This window comes from Mesoplodon mirus (assembly GCF_964341445.2).
Source record: "Mesoplodon mirus genome assembly, chromosome: 6".
NCBI lineage: Eukaryota > Metazoa > Chordata > Mammalia > Artiodactyla > Ziphiidae > Mesoplodon > Mesoplodon mirus.
The window spans coordinates 27,165,401-27,186,648 of NC_138982.1; the positions used below are offsets into that span (position 1 = coordinate 27,165,401).

The following is a 21,248-nucleotide window of genomic DNA, read 5'->3' on the forward strand; positions in this document are numbered from 1 at the left end:
GTAGGCTGGATGACTCATTGCTTGAAGTCCCACAAAATCAATTCACATCTATGCAAGGAAGTTGGTAGAAACCATCTTCTATATTAAGGTTCAAACCTCAAAGTGATATCTGGGACTAAGGTCATTAAGAAAACATGATAATCTCAATTAACATACACACACTACTATATATAAAATAGATAATCAACCAGGACCTACTGTATAGCACAGGGAGCTCTACTCAATATTCTGTAATAACCTATATGGGGAAAGAATCTGAAAAAGAATGGATATATGTAGATGTATAACTGAATCAGTTAGCTGTACATCTGCAATGAACACAACATTGTAAACCACCTGTACTTTAATATAGAACAAAAATTAAATTAAAAAAAAGGAGAACATGACAGAACAAGCTTTTGAGGGAATACGGTGGAGCAGAAAGTACTCATAGAACTCTGGCTTAAGAATATTTACTCAATCCAGGTAGACACCCACATCTCCATGAGAACAGCTTTATAATTCACATGTTTCCATTTATGTATTTAATGACAGAAGTAAGTAATCACCTGAGTTCCAAACTTGCCTCTTTACTTACTGGTTGTATGGCATTGAAAATGTTACTTTATTTCTGCAAGGTTTAGATTTGTCATCTGAAAAATGTGGGTAATAAAGGCATCAATCCTGTCAGTTAGGAGGTTCAGAAAAGAGAAATGAAAGTAAATATTTCATCTGGGGGAATTTATTATAAAGAACTGTTTTCCCTGGTGTTGGAGTGCTGAATGATCAGAAGGAGAGTCTAGATAGAGGTCACGTGAGTGTGATAGCTGCAGAGCTGGATGAACAAAGAGAAGAAGTGGGGTTATCAGCACTGAGGAGCCCAGAGGAGAAGCTATGGAAGCCACGAGGGGTCGGGGCTCTGACTTTGGATGCGGGGGTACCTCCAGCAGGTGCAGGGATCTCTGAGAAAGCTCAATGAGGCTGTTTCTGAAAGTGCCTGAACAGGCTGAAGTTGGAGCCACATGCAGCTGTCTGACGTGGCCTGCCACTCAAGGTACACTGCCCCCATCAGAACCCGGAAGTTCCTTCCCCCCTCCTCCTGCCTCCAGTCTCCCTCTGGCGCCCCCTATTGGGAGAAGTGACTGATGTCAGCTGGCAAAGAAGAATGAGATTTGCGGAGTCCAAACCCCAGCGATACAAAGCAGAGTACAGACGCTGGGTTTGAAGCTCAGACGTAATAGCATAATAACTTCTCTATTTGTTAAATGGGATAATAATGGTGCGGAACCCATAAATTTGCCTCCAGAATTGCTTGAGGTATTGTACTGAAGCATTCAGCACAGAGAATGGAACATAACCACGATTAATAAAGGTTAACTATTTATGATTATTTATTGGTGTTTGTTGCTTTTGTTTTAACTAAGTTATCTATCAAACATCCTTAATTTACTATAGTAGTATTAATAAAATTTGATAACCCTCACCTGTTTGGAGCTACAAAAATGGCATTTCAAACGTATACCTGTGATTCAGACTCATGTAACTCACAAACACTAAAGGTAAATAGCATGTTAGGAAGCAAAGTGCCTGCCCTTTCAAAATCAACCATCAGATACATATACACATCACTACATATAAGATAGATAACCAACAAGGACCTACTGTATAGCACTGGGAACTATAATCAATATTTGGTAATAAACTATAAGGGAACAAATCTGAAAAAGTACATATATAACTGAATCACTGTGTTGTACACCTGAAACTAACACAAAATTGTAAATCAACAGTACTTCTATTAAAAACATTATATATATATATATATATATATGTATATATATATATATATATATATAATCAACCATCAGGTAAATGGTTATTTCTTCTGTCAGAACATGGAATTCTTGACATCACAGACTTTCATTGCTAATCTCCATGTATATATAACTGTTGGTCACTGATTTCCTAATTAGTGCTTTTAGATTCTTCCAATGTAAACCAATCTATCCTGTATTGGGTTTTAGGACAGAGGGAACATAACAGCAACCGTTTGGCAGACACTTGTTCCTTCTCTTGGTCTAAAGGAAGAATATTCCTTACCACCAATCAGCATGGTGCAGATGGAAAAGATCTTTTCTGCATCTGTATTAGCAGAGACATTCCCAAACCCAACGCTGGTGAGGCTGCTGAGTGTGAAGTACAGAGCGGCAATATAGGCACTTCGGATCGACGGCCCCCCCAAAGTATTGTTACCATAGTATGGAGATTCCAGTCTCTTTCCCAACTCATGAAGCCAACCTGAAATGGAAAAAAAAAGAGCATTTAAGCCCCCAAAATAAAGTCTCAGTATTAGCACCTGAGCGTAATGATGAATGAACATTTAAGGATACACGAAGTTGCTCAGGATAAAGAAGAAAGTTAAAAGGAAGTTCAAGGCAAGGAATTAGATTCCATGGCTCTAAAGCAAAAGCATCACTTTCATGCAACTGTTTTTATAACACACACAGCAGAGAAATATACATTCAAGAGTGGATTGGTGGATTGGTTCAAAGCTGAACAGGTTACTCTAATGCAAGAACTACCTGTAGTGACAGAACCTGGGATTTCTACTCTCGGTAACAGTGTTGTACATTTCACTAGCTGTTAAGCTTATTTCTCAATTGGAATTTTAAGAAACAAAGGGGTTGAATAGGTATTTTTCAACTCTACATGATAGTAAACAGCAACCAACACAAGAATCTGGACTTCATATAGGCAAGATGGGCTTTATTTCTTTTCTTTTCTTTTCTTTTCTTTTCTTTTCTTTTTTTTTTGATGGGCTTTATTTCTATCCTGTACAACCTTTCTTTATTTTATTCACCTGACCTGATATCAGTTGCCTTATAGGTCTTAGCTCCTGTTTTCCTCAGGAAGGTTTCTCTACAACCTCATTCTGCTGCTTGGGGGTGGTGGGGGAAAACTGCACAACTATGAGGTTCCTATAATGGAATTGGGTGCTCCCCTACAACTGTTTCACGATACTGGTGTATACATGTGTCAAAACTTATCTAATTAAATGCTTCAAATATGTGCATTTTATTGTATGTCAATTATACTATCATAAAGTTGTAATAAAGCTATGTTAATAAAGATGGGAAATAACAAGTTTAATAGTAATAATACAATAAAAATACAACACAAAGACCACTTTAAAATACTTTACTGGAAATATTTTCTCTTTAAAATATTATATTTAAAAATTCTGTGTGTGTGTGTGTGTGTGTGTGTGTGTGTGTGTGTGTGTGTTATGAAACACTATGGCAATTCAGCTTAACCCATAAGGTCCATGAGACCTTTATTAAGGGATGTTAGTCATTGACCACTATTTCCTTAAAACACTTCATTTAATGGCTGCCCAAGAAGAGATGGAAAGTCATTACATTGTTTAAGTAATAATAATGCTGTCATTATCAACTAAAGTTATAGATTATGCAACTGTGTTAGGTAATTAAAATGCAGATTTGAAACAACTGGGTTCCTTGAGATCAAACAGAAATGCTCAGTGACAAGTACTCTGTCTCATTTATCGTCTCTAGAGAAGTGTTTCTCAACCATTAGCTTGCCTCTGAAATATCTAGAGAGCTTGTTAGAGACAGCCAGGTCCTATCCCTGGAGTTTCTGGTACAGCACATGGGAAGGTTGGGGAGAAGAGCTGAGAATTTGCCTTTGTAATAGGTTCCCATGTGATGCTGATGCTGCAGATCTAGGGGACCAAAGTCCCTCGACTTCGCAAAGTCACCTTCTAGAACAATAGTTCTCAGTGCTGACTACAGCTGGGAAAGCATTTTAAAAATACACTGTCTATGTGCCACCTCCATGTACTGAATCAAAATTTCTGGTTCCAAGTTCAGGTACTGATATTTTTTAAAAGTTCCCTAGTAGAACCTGATGTGAAGATAGAACTTAGAACCATTATTCCAGAACTTAGCAAAGCCCCTAACAATAGTAGAGTTTAATAAATATTATTTCTAAAAGTGAAATAATTAATGAACATATAAATTGTTTTTGCCCTCTGCAATAATGTGACAACACTGATGCAATATAGCAACACATGAGTATTTATAAATTTGTACTAGATTTCTGCACAAAGTATAATGAATGTATTTTTTGATGATAGAGAATAATAATAAAATGAAAATTACACATTATGAAAGCTGACACCATTAGTAAGCTATGACCATTTATTCTGTCTGGAAAGGCTTTGTGAAGGAATAAACTCCACATTCAAACATAGATTTAAATCTGGACTCTTCCATTAAATCTGGACTTTTCCTTCCATCTGTGGGAATGACTAACTTCTTTGAGCTTCATTTTCTCATTTGTAAAAACAGGGACACTATCTAACTTGTACAGTTGTAGGGGATTAAATGAGATTCCACATGAAGAAATGCCAACCCCTGTTAGTGGCAGATATTATATTAGTATATAATATCTCTTTTCTCTCTCTTTCTCATGTTACTTAAATTGGAACAGAGAAAGTACAAAATTCAGAAAGTAAGAGAAAATATGAGATCAGGAGTGAGTCATAATGGAAAAGGAAGGTGGTGAGTAAGTGTACTCAGTAGAACCCAAAGGTGCCATCTGATAGAACTGAGCATTTCTTAACTAATAGAAATGACAGGGAAGAAATCTAGGTAACAGTAGTTCTTAAAACTGGGGGAGTTATACATCCATTTGTGAACCTGAAGAAAGACATGCTCCTTTTCCCAGGACAAAGCACACATGGAGACACACACACAATTTTGTGTACATTTTCAGGTGGTTCATGGCCTTTTCCTACAGGCTGGGTCCAAGGGCCCAGATTAAAGAGTTCTGCTCTAGAATTTTAAGTGAAGGTAAGGAGGAAGTGTAAAGCATTATTTGGTAAAACCTGGTTTAATCCTGTATGGAAAAAGTTTTAGACATAAAGACAGCTTATCCAAGATTAATTAAAGAGATATCACAAAAGCAAAACACATGTGCATTAAAAAAATATTACTGGTGTATTTGTATGCACTGTAGGGGGAGAGTCAAGACAAGTAAAATCAGGAAGCAGAGATGACATCTGAATATATCATTGTACTCAGGATGCTGATTTCTGCAGAAGAATGCTCTTACAGGCATTTGACCCAAGCGTTGTCAAGTACGGCCAACTACAAGATGTTGAATGGCTGGTGGGTTGGCTATTTCTCAAGTGCCTTCCAAGCAGTGCTATGAAAGTGATGTCATGTTTCTGCTCAAAACTGAAGTGATTAGAGGGGCTTGCCCCTTTCTTCCATGTTGGTCATTCCCACTAATTCTGGGGAAGTCTGAGCAGCTGAAAAATGTCATTTTGCTCAGAGAGTAAATATTGCATGACTAATATTTTTATTTGATGCACAGAGGAATGAGAAAAACAACACCAAACACAGTAAAGTCACTGCTTCCTCTCAGCTGAATCAGCTATACAATCAGGTTATGATTAAAAAACTGGACCCATCTACTGATCTTGAATTGAATTAAAGTGTGCCTTTGCTTACAGAACCTCAAGTTTTCTCATTAGAAAAATAAAACCAAACAAACCCAGCCAAAATCTTTGATTAAATTCTTTAATTGGAACAAAAGTAAAACGTTTTTTTTTTTTCGTTCACTTCAGTCGCCTCAAAAGTAAAACGTTTTAAAATTCTCCAAACCAAATCAGTTTTCATAGAATTTGATTTTCTTAATAAAATAGGATAAAATTTTGTGATAGGTCATAAGGATTATATTAGATTATACTCTCACTCAGTTCCTGTTCATTTACATATGTGTGAAACTGTCTCAGAAGCGATTTAGGGAACAAAACACAGACAAACAACAGACCTACTTTTGTTGATATATCTTTTCTGTCTAGCCAACTGTTCTGTCTATTTTCAGACGCATCTTGTTTTTTAAGAAGGGTTGTTACTAAACTGTGTTGCAGCTATTGGAGCACAAGCAATAAAGATGATAAAAAAAAACTTGGTAACATGGAAAGGAGGTAACACCCACAAATCCGGGGATGGGCTCTGGGGGCTAAATAAAACTTTTTCACAGAACAGCTCGTCCGAAATGAGAGCACATGTTCCACTGTAACAAGACAGCATGTCACTGTACTGTACAGAAGAAGCAATTTAACCAATTTGGAAGCCAATCTTTTTTTAATCTAGAGAAACCCATCTCTAAAGGGATGCCCTAGAACAGTCTGTCTGCTTTTGCTCGATTTTTTCCCCCTGAATTTTGAAGGAAAAAGCATACACAAAAATGAAGTAGAATCTAAATATACTGGATACACTCTCATCTGATAAAAACAAAAGATAACATAAAATAATCCTGTCATCACCAAAATAGATTAGATGAATAAAACAGAGGAGATTTATGAAATAAGTATCAATTTCAAAGATAGAATGACTCTTAATGACCATGCCCAGAAGAGCCTATAATTAAGCATGATAATTCAATCCATATACTCTTCATTGCATACTTAACCAGTATTTTGGTTAATTACATACTTTTGTGTGTGTGTGTGTGTGTGTGGTACACGGGCCTCTCACTGTTGTGGCCTCTCCCGTTGTGGAGCACAGGCTCCGGACGCACAGCCTCAGTGGCCGTGGCTCACGGGCTCAGCCACTCCGCGGCATGTGGGCTCTTCCCGGACCGGGGCACGAACCCGTGTCCCCTGCATTGGCAGGCGGACTCTCAACCACTGCGCCACCAGGGAAGCCTGAGGAGAAGGACTAGGTTTTGAATCGGGGTTTGTCTGAGTTGAAAGTCTTTACCCTTTTTCATATGCCATACTCCCTCCTGATACTTCTTGTTGGTCAAGGTTTTGGTATCAATGTACTCCTGATTGACTCCATCTCTTTCATAGAAAAGGCTTCCCCAGTGTATTTTTCTCTGTAATTGCTCTTCCCTTCCACCTGCAAATGGAAATTTTCCATATTGTCTTCTGCTTACAGTCAACTTCATCCAGCACATGTGGTCTTGGAGACCTGGCATTACTTTTATTTGGAGCATAGAAATTTTGTGATGTTCCCCACAACCCCCCACCCCCAGAAGCCCTAGCTATTATTCCAAAGGTGGCTGGCGGGAATGGATGAGTTCATGGTCTGCGTATGCAAAGGCTTGGGTATTAAAAGAGTTTTTTGGAACCACAAACTGAACTCTGAGCAACTTCCCAATGCTTCATTTTCCAGGAATAGAACTCTTTGGTTACCCTCGTGCGGACTTTGCAAGAGACTTTATATAGGTCAGACCTACACTGTGGAGAAATTAAAGACCACACAGCTTTAGTTTTTCTTACGAGAACCCACTTTCTTATGTAATTTCTTGGACCTGATTGAAAATATTGGATAAACTAAGCATCTTGAATGACGCTTTAACCATTCCACTTAACTGGTGCTTGACATTTACTTTCACCTACAGACACCAACCCTCTCTTTACAAATCCAACATCTGACAACCATCATGCCTTTGTAATGGTTTTGAAACAATGGAAACAAGTGCAAAAGATGGTTTAGTCTCCAGCCTTGCACACAAAACTGATTTAACTCACATTGTAACCAAAGCACAGTATACAGTTTGTTTATCTATTTGCCTGTCTTGCCTGAACAATTTGGAAAACAATGTGTTTGTACTTTCATTGGGTATATAGCAGAGGTGATAAGAAGCACAGCCATGGACTTCCCTGCTGGCACAGTGGTTGAGAGTCCGCCTGCCAATGCAGGGGACACGGGTTCGTGCCCCGGTCCGGGAGGATCCCTCATGCCACGGAGCGGCTGGGCCCGTGAGCCATGGCCGCTGAGCCTGCACGTCCGGAGCCTGTGCTCCGCAAGGGGAGAGGCCACAACAGTGAGAGGCCCGTGTACCGCAAAAAATAAAAATAAGAAAATAAAAGAAGCACAGCCATGATGAGCACAGGGAAGTCCAGGATCATCTTGAGGAAAAGTGGCTGGAAGCAGCATCAGCTTAACCTGGCAGGGCAGAGGGAGTGGCCACAGGGCCTTTCAGAGGCAGCTCAGCACTCAGGGCCCTGGTGAGCCCAGGCCTTGGTGGAGGACAGGATTGGGCTCCTAGTTCCAACAAGAACTGAGGATTCAAAGAACACACGACTTATCCCGTAGTAGCAGCCCTGGCTCTAAGCTGGGTGCCCAGTCCAATCTGCCTCCCTGCTTCTCCACCCGTCAGCCCCATTTCTACTCTCTTTTTCCATACTATGCAAGAAATGTTCAGAAATACAGTTGTCATTGCCTCAGATACAACTCCACCCACTCTATGAGGTCATCATTTTCAAGGTCACATGACACAACTTGCTGTGCATGGTTTCTGTTTTCTGAACATCCTGCAGATTGTCAAAGTCTATCTTTGACGTCTGTCTCAGAATTAAACACAGTCAATTTTGGGGGGTCAGCATGATAACACTTCCTGATTTCTGAATGCTCTGTTCCCAGCCAGGTTGACATTCAGATCAGTTCCCTTTGCTTTAACCTCCACCACTCCTGAAGAGAGGCTTTTCTTGAACCAGGAGACTAAAATTTTACCTTCATTGTTTCTACCTGTCTCATAGTCTCTAAATAGCTTCTAATTAGTTAATTAACTAATTCACTCAATTAGCAAATAGTTAGTGACCACGTATAATGCTTGAGATGCTGTGTATTATATAAAGATAAGGGAGATTAGGTCTTCATTACGGGGCAGTCTATTGGGGAAACTCTAATACAAGTATAAGGTGGACCAAACTAAGTACTCCTTGCTAGAGCAATCAGAAAGGGTTTAAAGGAGGGGAGGAGTATTTAAGTTGTACTGTAAGAATGAGTAAGATTTGGAATAACAGAGATGGAGTAACGTACATCTTGGGAAGCTCAACGCACATGAATAAAGGCACTAGGCCAGGATAATAAAATGCATGTATGGGGAGAGGGAAATCATGCAATTTGGCTAAAGTGAAAAGTGTGGGATAGAAAGTCATGTAAAGTATGTCTAACATACACGTTTCCAAACTTAAATATTTTCCTTTTCTTTCAAGGTATCAAAAATCAACCACTAAAAGAAAAGTTGGGTTTAAACTGAGATATCAAGGCACATATTCGATGATCCTTGATACTTGATACTTCCTGGCAATAATGTTAAACCTTTGGATAAATTAACAGGAAAAATTGTCAAATCATTCTCCCTCTATATGTGTGTGTATGCGCACGCACGTGTGTGTGTGTAACAGAGAAATCACAAATAACGGGGGGTGGATTTAGTTTAATTCTTCATAGAGTCAAGGGGAATTTGTTCAACTTTGTTTTGAGAATCTCATAATGGAAAAAGATAATGCCCATTTTTAATTTTAGAAATAATTTGTAAAGAAATGATAAACCAAATCATACTGAGGCTTTGAGAAACTGCTGGAGAAACCTTTTGGGATTCATCTGAGGGTCATTTAGTCTGGCTACAAAGTCCAACAAATGTAGAAGCATGACAGACACTTTTCAGTCTTCTGAGAGGCTCATACTGAAGATTTCAGTTTGATGACATTGAACTCTTATGCTGGTATCTAGATAATTATTTGTAATCATTATGAATCATCATCACTATGATGCAACTTATAAACATCTTAAAGGATCTTTCAGGATATTCCAAATTGTCTCACCTGCAGTGATTTCAGTTAGGGGTATTTTTATCTTGTCTCACTTTTCAGTAATCCAAGTAATCAATTTTTCATTTCCATTGCTGAAACAGATCAATTCCTTAGCTCTCTGCTATCCCCCCACTGGCTCACTGCACTTTAACTACATTGATTATCTGCTGTAGCTCCCGCTAGACTGGCATCTTTGTGAGACTAGGGATTATGGTCTCTCTTACACACCTAATTCCTAAGCTTAACTTGGAATTCAAGGTGTGGCACCTAATATGTACTCAGTACCTGTTTGTTAAGTGAAAAAGCGTATCTTTCTAAATCATAGAGACCACAGAATAGATACTCTTGCCATGTATATAAAACAGGCTTTGGGTTTGCAGAATGGCTTGGACTGCAGCCCCATCATTACTTAATAATGTGACTTCAGGTGAGCTAGCCTTCTAAGTTCTAGCTTCTTCAACTAAAAAATGGAAATAAAAATGTCTCCTTGTCTGTTGTGATGACTGAAGAAGATAATTTTGCAAAACATCTGGCATGGTGCCTGGAGTGTGATTACCTGCTTAAAATGTTGGTTCCTTTTTATTTCCTCTGTAGTCTATCACTTTTTTGCAAATAACTATATTACTCAAATAAGTTAGCTTTCTAAATTCGAAGATGAGTTGACAGCTAATTTTCATCATCTATCATGGATATAACTAAAAATGGACATATGCCAGTGGGGACATTTGAGTGTTCAAAATAAAGTGATACATAAATGTAGACAGAGAATAAAATATATTGAATATCTCAAAGGCTTCATTATCACTTAACAAAACCATTTGTTTCCTGATTGATTCCACTGCAGTGTTGACTAACTTGAAGGAGGACATTTTGACCCAGTGTTTTGATTGCTATGACCTTTGACCCCCATCCCCATCTAGATACCATGATTTGGTTTATCCCATGCTCTTTGTTCCTTGTTCAAAGAAATAAAGACAAATTTTAATTATTTTATCCAATAAATAAATATGATTAGTAGAAATTAGACAAATACAGTTGACAATGTTTAAAACACAGCAAGTTGAAATTGGTTAGTTTCCAAAACAAAACAAACAAAACAAAACAAAAATGACCTGATTGAAAATAAACATTCCTTAGGAAAACTGAATATAGCAAACATTGATTGGGGGAAAATTAGACATAGTAGAAATAATGAATAAATAACAAAATTTGCAATAGCTAAAACTGTACAGAGTCAAATTTGTTATTCATCAAAAAATGATTGAAGAATAAAACCTTCTTGAAAAAAAATAGTTCTCAATTTAAAACTTAAATTGAGAAGATTGGACTTGATAGAAATATTGTCACAAAAGAAAACTCATCCTATCTGATGTGGAATTAAAAAAAAATGATTGATGAATTAAATCTTTGGTGTAAAGTTTATGTATAAAAGAACTTGATAAAAATAATTCCAATACAATAAAAAGAAAATGGAAGAAAATTGTTTAACCCTGCTGTATAGGTATTTGATTAACAATTAAATTAGTACGATGAAGTTCTAGCAAGTTCATCTAGCCCTCCAGATGAGAAATCAGAAATGATGTTATCATTCTAATGATAACGTCTGTATCCACTATTGGAAATGTCCTTAGGGGTCAAGAGAATGAGCACAGAGCATTCATAGGATTAACATAGGATGTTCAAAATGTTAGGATCAAAATAGCTTGTATTCATCAAAATCAATTCAGTATTTGGTCGAATAAAGAGTTTTAAATTGTCTGATATCTTTGAATGTAATTGTTGACAAAGAAAATAGAGTATTTTATTAAAGTAATTCCATTAAACTTGCCATCCAAAGAAGGAATCGTTCCCTTCTAAAGAATGAAAAATATTTGATTCACTAATTTAAAATAATGTCAAATCTATTTTTAAACTTGGCAGTGGCAATGAATTTCTGTCCTCTCTCTCTCTACCTCTTTCTCTCTTTCTCTCTCCCCCTCTCACCACACAGTACAGCCATGATATCTGTAAAGAATGACTGCCATAACGTGACTTGCTTACGCCATTTGCCTAGCATGTTTTCAACAGAGAAATCACAGAGAGTCACATACCCTCAGCTGTCAACAAAAAAATACTGGATTATTCATTTAAGAATATCTAACCCTTCAGAATCCTATTACACATAGTATTATTTTTTGGATTTTTGCAGATACATTTGCATTGCTATGAATAAACGTTTTTGTATGAAACACATAAAACACTGTATTTGAAGACCAGAATCATGTATGTTCACTATGACAGACTCTTAATGCAACTCAGGTGCTGACTGACTCTTTGGAATTGTTTTGTTGGTGACTCTCAAGTGGATCAGAAATAGTCACTACATATCTCAAAATATACCATTTAGCCACAGAATAGCTTTGCAACCTGTGAACCTAAACCAGTATATTTTAAAAATTAATGGAATTAGCTAGCACTACAGCATGATTTTATGGGCAGATGATAAAATTAGAAACACCGCCCTCCTTCTCTGCATCACATTAAAAAAACTCAATCTTGACAAAATTCCATTTCAGGCTAGAAAGTTGGCTAAAAATAAGCCTGTCATCCCTGACCATCGGCAGCAGGTTTTCAGTAAAGACCACAGGCAATTTGGACACTGACTTCAATGCTGTAAATAAAGTTACATATAATTTCTTGGGAACAAAATCAGCTGCTGTAGTCATGATTTTAGTAAAGCACCACATATTGGCAATAGCAATGATGATGGTTACTTCAGTAGAAACTGTAGTAGTGGCAGCAGTAAAACTAACATGTACTGAAGATTTAGTAACCACTTTATATTATTTAATCCTTATAACACCTGATGAAGCAGTTAATCCTATCTATTTTATAGATGAGGAGACTGTGTCTTAGACAGGTAAGTAACACAAACAAAACTGACACAGGTGGACTTCTCTGGCAGTCCAGTGGTTAAGACTCCATGCTTCCCCTGCACGGGGCACGGGTTCCATCCCTGGTCAGGAGAGTTCTGGATGCCATGCCGTGAAGTCAAAGAAAACAAAACAACCAAAACCTGACTTAGGTAATAAGCGGAGGAACCAGGCTGTGAAATGAATCTAGAACTCACATTCGTAAAAACTGTCATATGAGATCAGTATATATATATAACTGAATCACTTTGCTGTACACCTGAAATTAACACATTTAAATCAACTATATTTCAGTAATTTTTTTAAATTAAAAAATAGCATGCGTATCCCTTTTCACGAGAATGTTCAGCTGGACTAAATAGTTTGGCAAATATCATGAAAAAAAGTATTTTCTATGTTTTACCCTCTTGAGTTTGTAGTAAAAAAACTATATTAATCAGGTCACACCTTCTCTGGCTTCTCCAGGATTGTATCTGCACATCATCAGTCAAGACTCCACCCCATTATTTTGGTCACATCCTTCTTTTTACTCATTTTGAGTCTTAGATGGCAAATTGGTGACCTATGGGCTTGATCAGGCTCCCAGAAACATATTTTGGTGGTGACACTATGCTTTTCAAGTTCTAAATTATTTGCCAATACTTTACCCCCCAAAGCCAAGATTTACCCCCAAATCCCAAGTTCCAAATTCTCTGGAAAAATCAGATGTGGTCAAACTCCATCTACACCGGTGCTGGGCTGAGGTCATAATTGGTTTCCTCAGATGGGGCTTGCCTTCTCCACTTCAGCCATGAATGCTAGGCCCCTTTCTCCTCTAGGCCTTTTATTTTGTGACACCAGCTGTTCAAGAATTTTCTAGACTAAACAAATTCATCTCATCCACTCACTGTTCCTCAAACACATTGTGAGATTTCCTACTTCTATGGCTTTATTCACACCGTGTCCCCACCTAAATGTTCTCTGATTCATCCTCTCCAAAGCTGTACTCACATTTTGAAGACCAGCTCAAATGCCATCTTCAGAGAGATTCAGTTAGAATCACTTCTACTTCTTTCTAAACGACTGAGGAAGTTGTTGCCTATACAAACTTACGCCGAACCAATATTATAAAAAAACAATTTTGCGAATTTTTATGTCCACCTCTTGAATTTCTAACAACAAAGTACACTTCTAGAAGTCAAGCTCTAAGATTCCTTGTCTTGCTCACAGCTCATAACACTGTCCTTCTTAGGGCCTCAAGAAATATTTATTTTATAGTAAGTACTGAGAACTTTGTAGAGTTTAAATGCACCAATCTCAAAGAGTTCTTTTTCTGCTCTATTTTTCTCTATATCTATAGTCTTCTAGGTAAATAATCTCCAGTACATTAAACTGTCACTTATTCCAAAAGAATTATTTTGATTAATATAGTAGCTGGAAAGAAATAATTGTATATTAAGCACATTTGATGATGTCTTCTTAAGACGGCTGCATAATTTATTTTCCTGGTAACTGAACAATTCCATCTGAAGAACTGAAGATTTGAGGTCTTAAGTTTAAATGATTTTCCCCCATAAAGGCATTCCAAGTGGGAATAAGGTCTTGAGTAATTAACCCTTATTCAATTTGCTTTTTACGGATTAGATTACAACCATTTTTATATTTCAAAGGTAACATAGAAAATTACACTGGAATTTAGGTTATGTTATTTTTGGCAGAAATGAAGACTTTGGTTCTGGCAAGATTATGAACTTAGTTTATGTGCAAGCCTTTCTGATAGAAACACTGGAAATATATAGATGCTTCGGAAAGAGGAAGTGAAATGTACATATGCAAAAATGAGGAGCCGCAAGCCTGTGAGCTGACACCATGGTGGTGAGGCTGATGGGGAGACAGGGATGGGCAGTTGGTCAGAAGTAATAGTGACTGTGGGCTTGGGTTTCATGGCCATCTGTGCACAGGAGAGAACACTTAAATGCTATAAACGCTGGAACTGACATCTTGTATACAGCTGGGATACTAAGTGTGATACATGCAGGGAGAAGGGTAGAAATAATTTACCCAACAGCTTATGGGGATGACAAGGAAAACTAGAGTTTGAAAAAAGTGGTCTTCTGAGAGAACTTTAAAAATTTAGGCTTGTGCCTTGCATGCACTGGTGTCTGAATGTGTACCATCCATGAGTCACAGACCCCTTGCCGCTAAGAAATTTTAAAAAATTTGATCCCAGGGCAGGAGAAAATCCTAGTATCCTTGACAAAAGCAAGCAAGCAAACAACAACCAAAATTCTGGGTATTCTCATACCTCATTCTGCACAGCATTTTGACAAGGAAGAAGCCCTACTGAAGATGAGCTCACAATAAACTTTTTTTTAAAGTACAAAAGAGGAAATAGTTCACCTTTTGCAAGAGTTAGATGAACAGAAAATTAGCACACAACGAGCTTGAATTAATAAAATAAAAATGAAGAAATACAATAAGATAGTGTGTTTTTTACAATATTTAAATTCAATTCAGAAGCTTGATATAATGGACAAAAAACAAGGAACTGGAACTATAAAAAGGAAACCAAAAAACTATGGAAAATGAACAGAGGTCTGAAAAAGCACCAAATAAACCTTCCATATGTAGTTTGCCAGAAAATAGTTAATAGGGATCTATAATATAGGTATAATTAAATTCAGAACCTTGATCTAATGGACATATATAAACCTTGAACTAAAAATTATATCCAAAAAATTGTATGTGCATAATATCCTCACACATAAAGAATATATACAATTGAGCTTCAACAAACAGTGAAGAATCAGCATCACAGAGACCAAATTCTGTAACAAGCAATGAATGTAATTAGAAATCAATAACAAAGTGTTAATTTCAAGTTCCATATAATTTGAAAAGCGTTTAAAGACTTCAACACTTAACAATATATAGCATTAAATGGATTATTTAGGAAAGAAGAGAAACTGAAACTTAATGAGATAGAGGGTCTAATTTACCAAAGAGGAAATTAGAGTGACTCTCTACATCAAAAAAAAAAAATACGTTCTACCTTTTTATACCTTACTTACACAGGGAAATGAAAATTTAAACAACAATTAGACATTACTTTTCACCCTCCACTCCCCAACACCCTCCAAGATTTTCACAAGTTTAAAAACATTGGTAACAATTGTTGGTGAAGCTCTGGGGAAAGAACACATATAATATGACCAGCTAAATAATTAATGAATACAAGTGGTTCAGAGAAGAATTTGGCAATATGTATTAATTTTGCAGATGCACAAGCTCTTTGACCCAGAGAAATTCTTGCATATGCACACAGAGAATCTTGTATTTGATTGCTCATTGCCCAGTACTTGCCATAGTGAGAGGTGCAGTCAACTCAGTAGGGGAGTGGATAAATGAACCAAAATGATGAGTAAACTGGCTTATTGTACAATAGAATTCTATTAAACAGTTAAAAATAAATATATAAGGTTTATATCTAAGATGGATTGATCTTAAAAAAAAAAGTTCAATGAGAATGTAAAAAAGATACAAAGAAGAGAGAAATCCCAGCTCCTGTGTATTTTATCTGTGTATCTAGGTCAAGTCACACAACCTATGTGTCTCAGCTTTCTCCTCGGTAAATAGAAATGATAACAGTATTGGGCTCATAAAATTATAGCAAGATGCCTTGAACAGTGCCTGGCACTGAGAAAGCCCCATGTATGCCTGATATTATTATTATTATTACTTCTTACATTTGTGATGATTTATATGGAAGATAATGAGGGAAAATAATATCATATATTGTTTTACTAATACATTTGTATAGTAATAACAGTGTCTAAGAAAATTTTATGCACCAACTTTAGAATAGTAAGGAGGAAAGATGGAGGGAGTAAGGCAGAATTAAAGGGTCGTGGGGCTCTGGCTTCATCTGTGATACTGCATTGATTTTAAAAAAAGAAATAAAGCAAATATGTTAAAGTGTTAAAAAAGATAATTTTTAGAAGGTGAACATTATACTCATTCTAAACATTTCTGTGTTAAAAATATTTCATAATTTAAAAAGTAAATTTCCAGGAAATTTCAAACTTTTCAAGCTTTAGTTTCTTTTTTCTAAGGTGAGGTTGAAAATATCTGTCTCACGGGATTTCAATAACGATCAGATGAGAAAATGCATACAAATATATTAAGCACTGCACCATGCATGTAGGTGGTGCTTAATAAATGTAAGCTAAATATTAATCTGATATAAATCAATTGTTTTCAAAAAATGTGAAGAAAAAATAAATTTGTAAGTTATTTTTCTACTCATTAAAATTTTTCCTAGTTCACGTGTGAACTAGTTCACAGATGTGATGGGGATTGGAAAAGCATAGGAAAGTGAAAAATAGGAAGAACTCAATTGTTGCTGGTTTAGGACTTTATAAACAGGAGTATTAAATTCACACAGTGTCCCAAGGCTTTTTAAAGCTTTGCTACTCAAAGTGTGCTGTGGGGTCCAGTAGCCCTGATTTCACTGGGGAGGTGGTTAAAAATGCTGGATCTCAGGGTCCACCTCAGATTTACTGAATTAGAATCTGTTTTTTAATGCAATCCTCACATAATTTCAGTGCACATTAATGTTCAAGACCCTGCTTCAAAAAAAAAAAAATTAAGTCCAGAAGTCTGTCACTAGGGTCCATTTTAATGGTTAGAAATCTTCATTTTAGGATTTTTCTCCCCTTTCTTTATTTCATGTATTTGCAAGAATGAGAATCTACAGATCAGGGTTATCTAAAAATGTTTATATAATCCTTTACACAGAACCTGAAAATGTAGAGTGCTGGACAATTCTACCTTCTTGAGGAAAATTTGATAGTTATTGAAATAATCAGCTTACAATATCATAAGCCTGATCATTTTTTCCCCATTACATGTGGCTTGTAAATGCTAAGCAGTTAATAACTAGAGAGCCATTCAAATCAATCAGCTTTTATGATGTTTTATCCAATGAGGATCAGGAGATTTAAGACTAAAATTGTCAATGAAAATTTGAAAATGATATTCTTGGACTTTTTTTTTTCCGTGATGCAGATACACATTTAGACATCTGCAGTGGATAAATGTACTCCAGCCAAAGGATTAAAAGATTAAAAAAAGCTTCCCTCTATTACAGTACACTCTCAGCTCTAACTTTTGAAGCAGATCATTTAAAGTTCAGTGTGTTATAGCCTTAGAAACAAAGATAGCTTCGAGAAAGAATGTAAATTAGTGTTTTAGCTACAAAAGAGAGCTACCGACCATGGTGTAGTCTGCTTGTGGAAGCACAGCTTGGTAAGTACCACTGTTAGGCTGACACAGCAGCACAGACAGGGAGCAAGATGCACCGAGAATTACAGCATCCCCATCTTTCAGCTAATTCCATCTGACATTTGATGTCTGAGAGAGGTATGATGATTTACAGAAGCATTTTAATAAGTGTTTTTACAAATGTTATTGGTTTTTTTTTTTTTGAGTATTAGGGTAAAGTTGTTATTGTAGAAGACTTTTGTCTTTTTTGAGGGGTGGGCTGTCTAAAAACCTATGTGAAGGGGGTATTCTCCTTTGTGTATAGTAATGGAGAGACACAGGGTCCCACTTCTAACCATGAAAGTGTAAGGTGGGGGGATCCCTCCTTCCCCAGCAGTCCGTGTCTGAACGTATGATGTAAACGTGACCAATCGGATTCTCCTTTCAGGGACTGTGAATCAGAGATGAACAGAAGGTTAGGATTCGCTCATGGCATCTATGAAGGCAGAAACACGTCCAGGCCATCTTTGCAAAATGTCAGCAACGGTGCTTCTTGCACTGGGGTATCTGGATCTGCCTTGATTCACATTCTTTTCCCAAGTCTTATTCTCCATCCTTCTATTTCTGAGTCTGCATGTCCTGCTAATGCATTCCTTTTCTGTTTTTGCTTGTAATCAAGAATAGTCCCTGATACAGAAATATCACCTCTTCACTAGATTTGGTTTTTTTAAATTAATTTTTTGTTATAGTTGATTTACAATGTTGTGTTAGTTTCTGCTGTACAGCAAAGTGAATCAGTTATACATATACATATATCCACTCTCTTTTAGATTCTATTCCCATATAGGTCATTACAGAGTATTGAGTAGAGCTCCCTGTGCTATACAGTAGGTTCTCATTAGTTATCTATTTTATATATAGTAGTGTGTATATGTCAATCCTAATCTCCCAATTTATCCCTCCCCGTCCCTTTCCACCTTGGTAACCATAAGTTTGTTTTTTACAACTGTGACTCTATTTCTGTGTTGTTCACTACATTTGAACAGCACTGCTACTTCAGCTCTATACAGCTCATTGATGTAAGTTTAAGTAGGTGGCTGCAATTTGAAAATGGCCTCAATTAGTGATTAAGAGTGGAGGTGGTGGTCATGGTGGTAGTTATCAGGTGCAAGAACATAATATGTACCAGAAACTATGTGAGGCATGTCAACTTGAGTACCTGTAATTCCTCAGAAAACGCTGTGAGGATCAATACTACCACACCCATTTTACAGATGAGGAAACTAAGATTGTTGTATAAAAAGTCACACATTGAAGTCGCCTTGACCAAAATCACATGCCTAGTAAAGCCCCGAAGCAAGATTCAAATCCAAATCTTTCTAGATTAAATCAGAACCATTATATTCTCTCCAGGATGCTAATGTAGCTCTTTAAGGACTAATTCAATGTCATTAATTGAACTTTATAAATGTCATTAACTGAACTTAATAAATAATAACTAAAATAATATATCCCTACCTTAACTGGGATGTAAGGAAACATGTAAGGTCTTCTTTTTTATTATTCTTATTTTAAATTGAAGTGTAGTTGGCTTATAACGCTGTGTTAGTTTTAGTTGTACAGCAAAGTGATTCAGTTATATATATATATATATATATATATAATATATATATTCAGTAACATATACATATATATATATATATTCTTTTTCAGATTCTTTTCCTTTATAGGTTATTACAAAATATTGAGTATAGTTCCCTGTGCTCATGCAAAGCCTTCTAACACATTTTTAGCTAGGTATTTATTGAAGTCTTCTTATAGAAATGTTCTGAAACATTTCTTCACAGTGAAAACAAAAATTTAAATTTAAAAGCCACACTTATACTTGAAGCACTATGTCTAAATTCCATAAAAATTTGTTATATTCCAACAAGCATGTAGGGTAGATGTTGAACCTCTCCCCTATATTAGTTTTGAAGGGAAAATATCCTATTTGTGTGCAATTATGAGGCTATGTGAACATTACTTATTTTCAGAGGCTGACTCGAATAGAAAGTTTGGGCAGATATATTATTTTGAAGATATGTGTAAAAAAGTATATAATAACTTATGGAGCACTGTGACTATACTTGAAGGCAACACTTTTAAAGCCATTACTTAATACTCTTCCCATATAAGATGATAAGTATCACTAGTCCCAGGTCATAGTATTTTCTTTATTAGAAGTAACTGTCTTAATAAAATAGTAATGATGGTTACAATAGCTCCTATTTATTGAGCAGTTACTAGGTGGCGGGCACAGTGCTAAATGCTTCACAGAGATTGCCTACTTTAATACTGGCGACCCCAGTGAGGTACGTACTATTATTAGGGCCACTTTACAGATATTGAAAAAGAAACAGAGCAAAACATCTCCCCCTGCGTCCTTGGGTCTATATTCAAAAGATCGCTGCTCGAGAGAGAATTTTAAGCCTTGCTGTAGCATTAGATGAAGCCCAAACTCTAAAGCTTAGCATGAATTGTCTTTAAAGATCTGGACTCTGACTACCTACCTCTTTAACCTCATCACCTCACTACCATCCCCCCCTCACCCTTTATGCTGGTTCTAGTGAATGGCTTCATACAGTCCTGTCCCTGCTGTGACACACGCCCGTTCCTCAGCATCCGTAGAGACAAGACTATTCATTCTTTAAAACTCAGCTCAACTTGGAAATGCCTCTGCTGATAACCTGTTAGATTTAGTTGCCTGCATCCTATGCAGGTTCTTGCTACAGAACATACTGCCCTCCCATATATCCATTGAATTATTTGTCTGTTTTTCTTACTGAACTTTAAGTGCCATGACATTAAGTATCTTATTTTTTTCTTCTTTTTTTATTGAAGTATAGTTGATTTACAATATTGTGTTAGTTTCAGGTGTACAGCAAAGTGATTCAGTTAAATATACATTAAATAAATATTATATTAAATATTAAATATATATATTCAGTTAAATATATGTATTTAATCTTTTTCAGATTCTTTTCCCTTATAGATTATTACAAGATATTGAGTAGAGTTCCCTGTGCTATAAGTAGGTCCTTGTTGCTTATCTATTTTATATATAGGAGTGTGTCTATGTTAATCCCAAACTCCTAATTTAAGTATATAATTTGTTTTGGTATCTCCAGTGCCTAACACAGGACCAAGTATGCAGTGGGCACTCAAAAAATATTTTTTGAATAAATGGCCAAATCTTAAGTTACCACCCTATTTGTTCTTTCTATCTTCCTGCTGGAAATAATTTGCTAAATAACCATTCCCTATTATATCGTAATGCTCAAAATTATGAGAAGGACTTGTACACAGGGAGTTAGGGAATCTAGGTTCTTGTCCCATGATTGTCATTTAGTAATGAAAAGACCTTGAAGACTGATTCATTCAACAATTTTCTTTTTACGTATTTGCCATACACCAGGAACTGTACATCACAGTGA

At 36.5% G+C, this 21,248-nt stretch overlaps 1 protein-coding gene across 1 annotated transcript in view; it reads right to left on the reverse strand.

Annotated features, from left to right (window-relative positions):
• KCNH8 (potassium voltage-gated channel subfamily H member 8) overlaps positions 1-21,248 on the reverse strand; it is a gene marked incomplete at both ends in the record, with an annotated part of 347,867 nt that overhangs the window by 84,002 nt on the left and 242,617 nt on the right. The window contains one exon of the mRNA XM_082624208.1: positions 2,080-2,277. Coding sequence (XP_082480334.1) covers positions 2,080-2,277 — 198 coding nt within the window. The remainder of the gene's footprint in view (positions 1-2,079; positions 2,278-21,248) is intronic.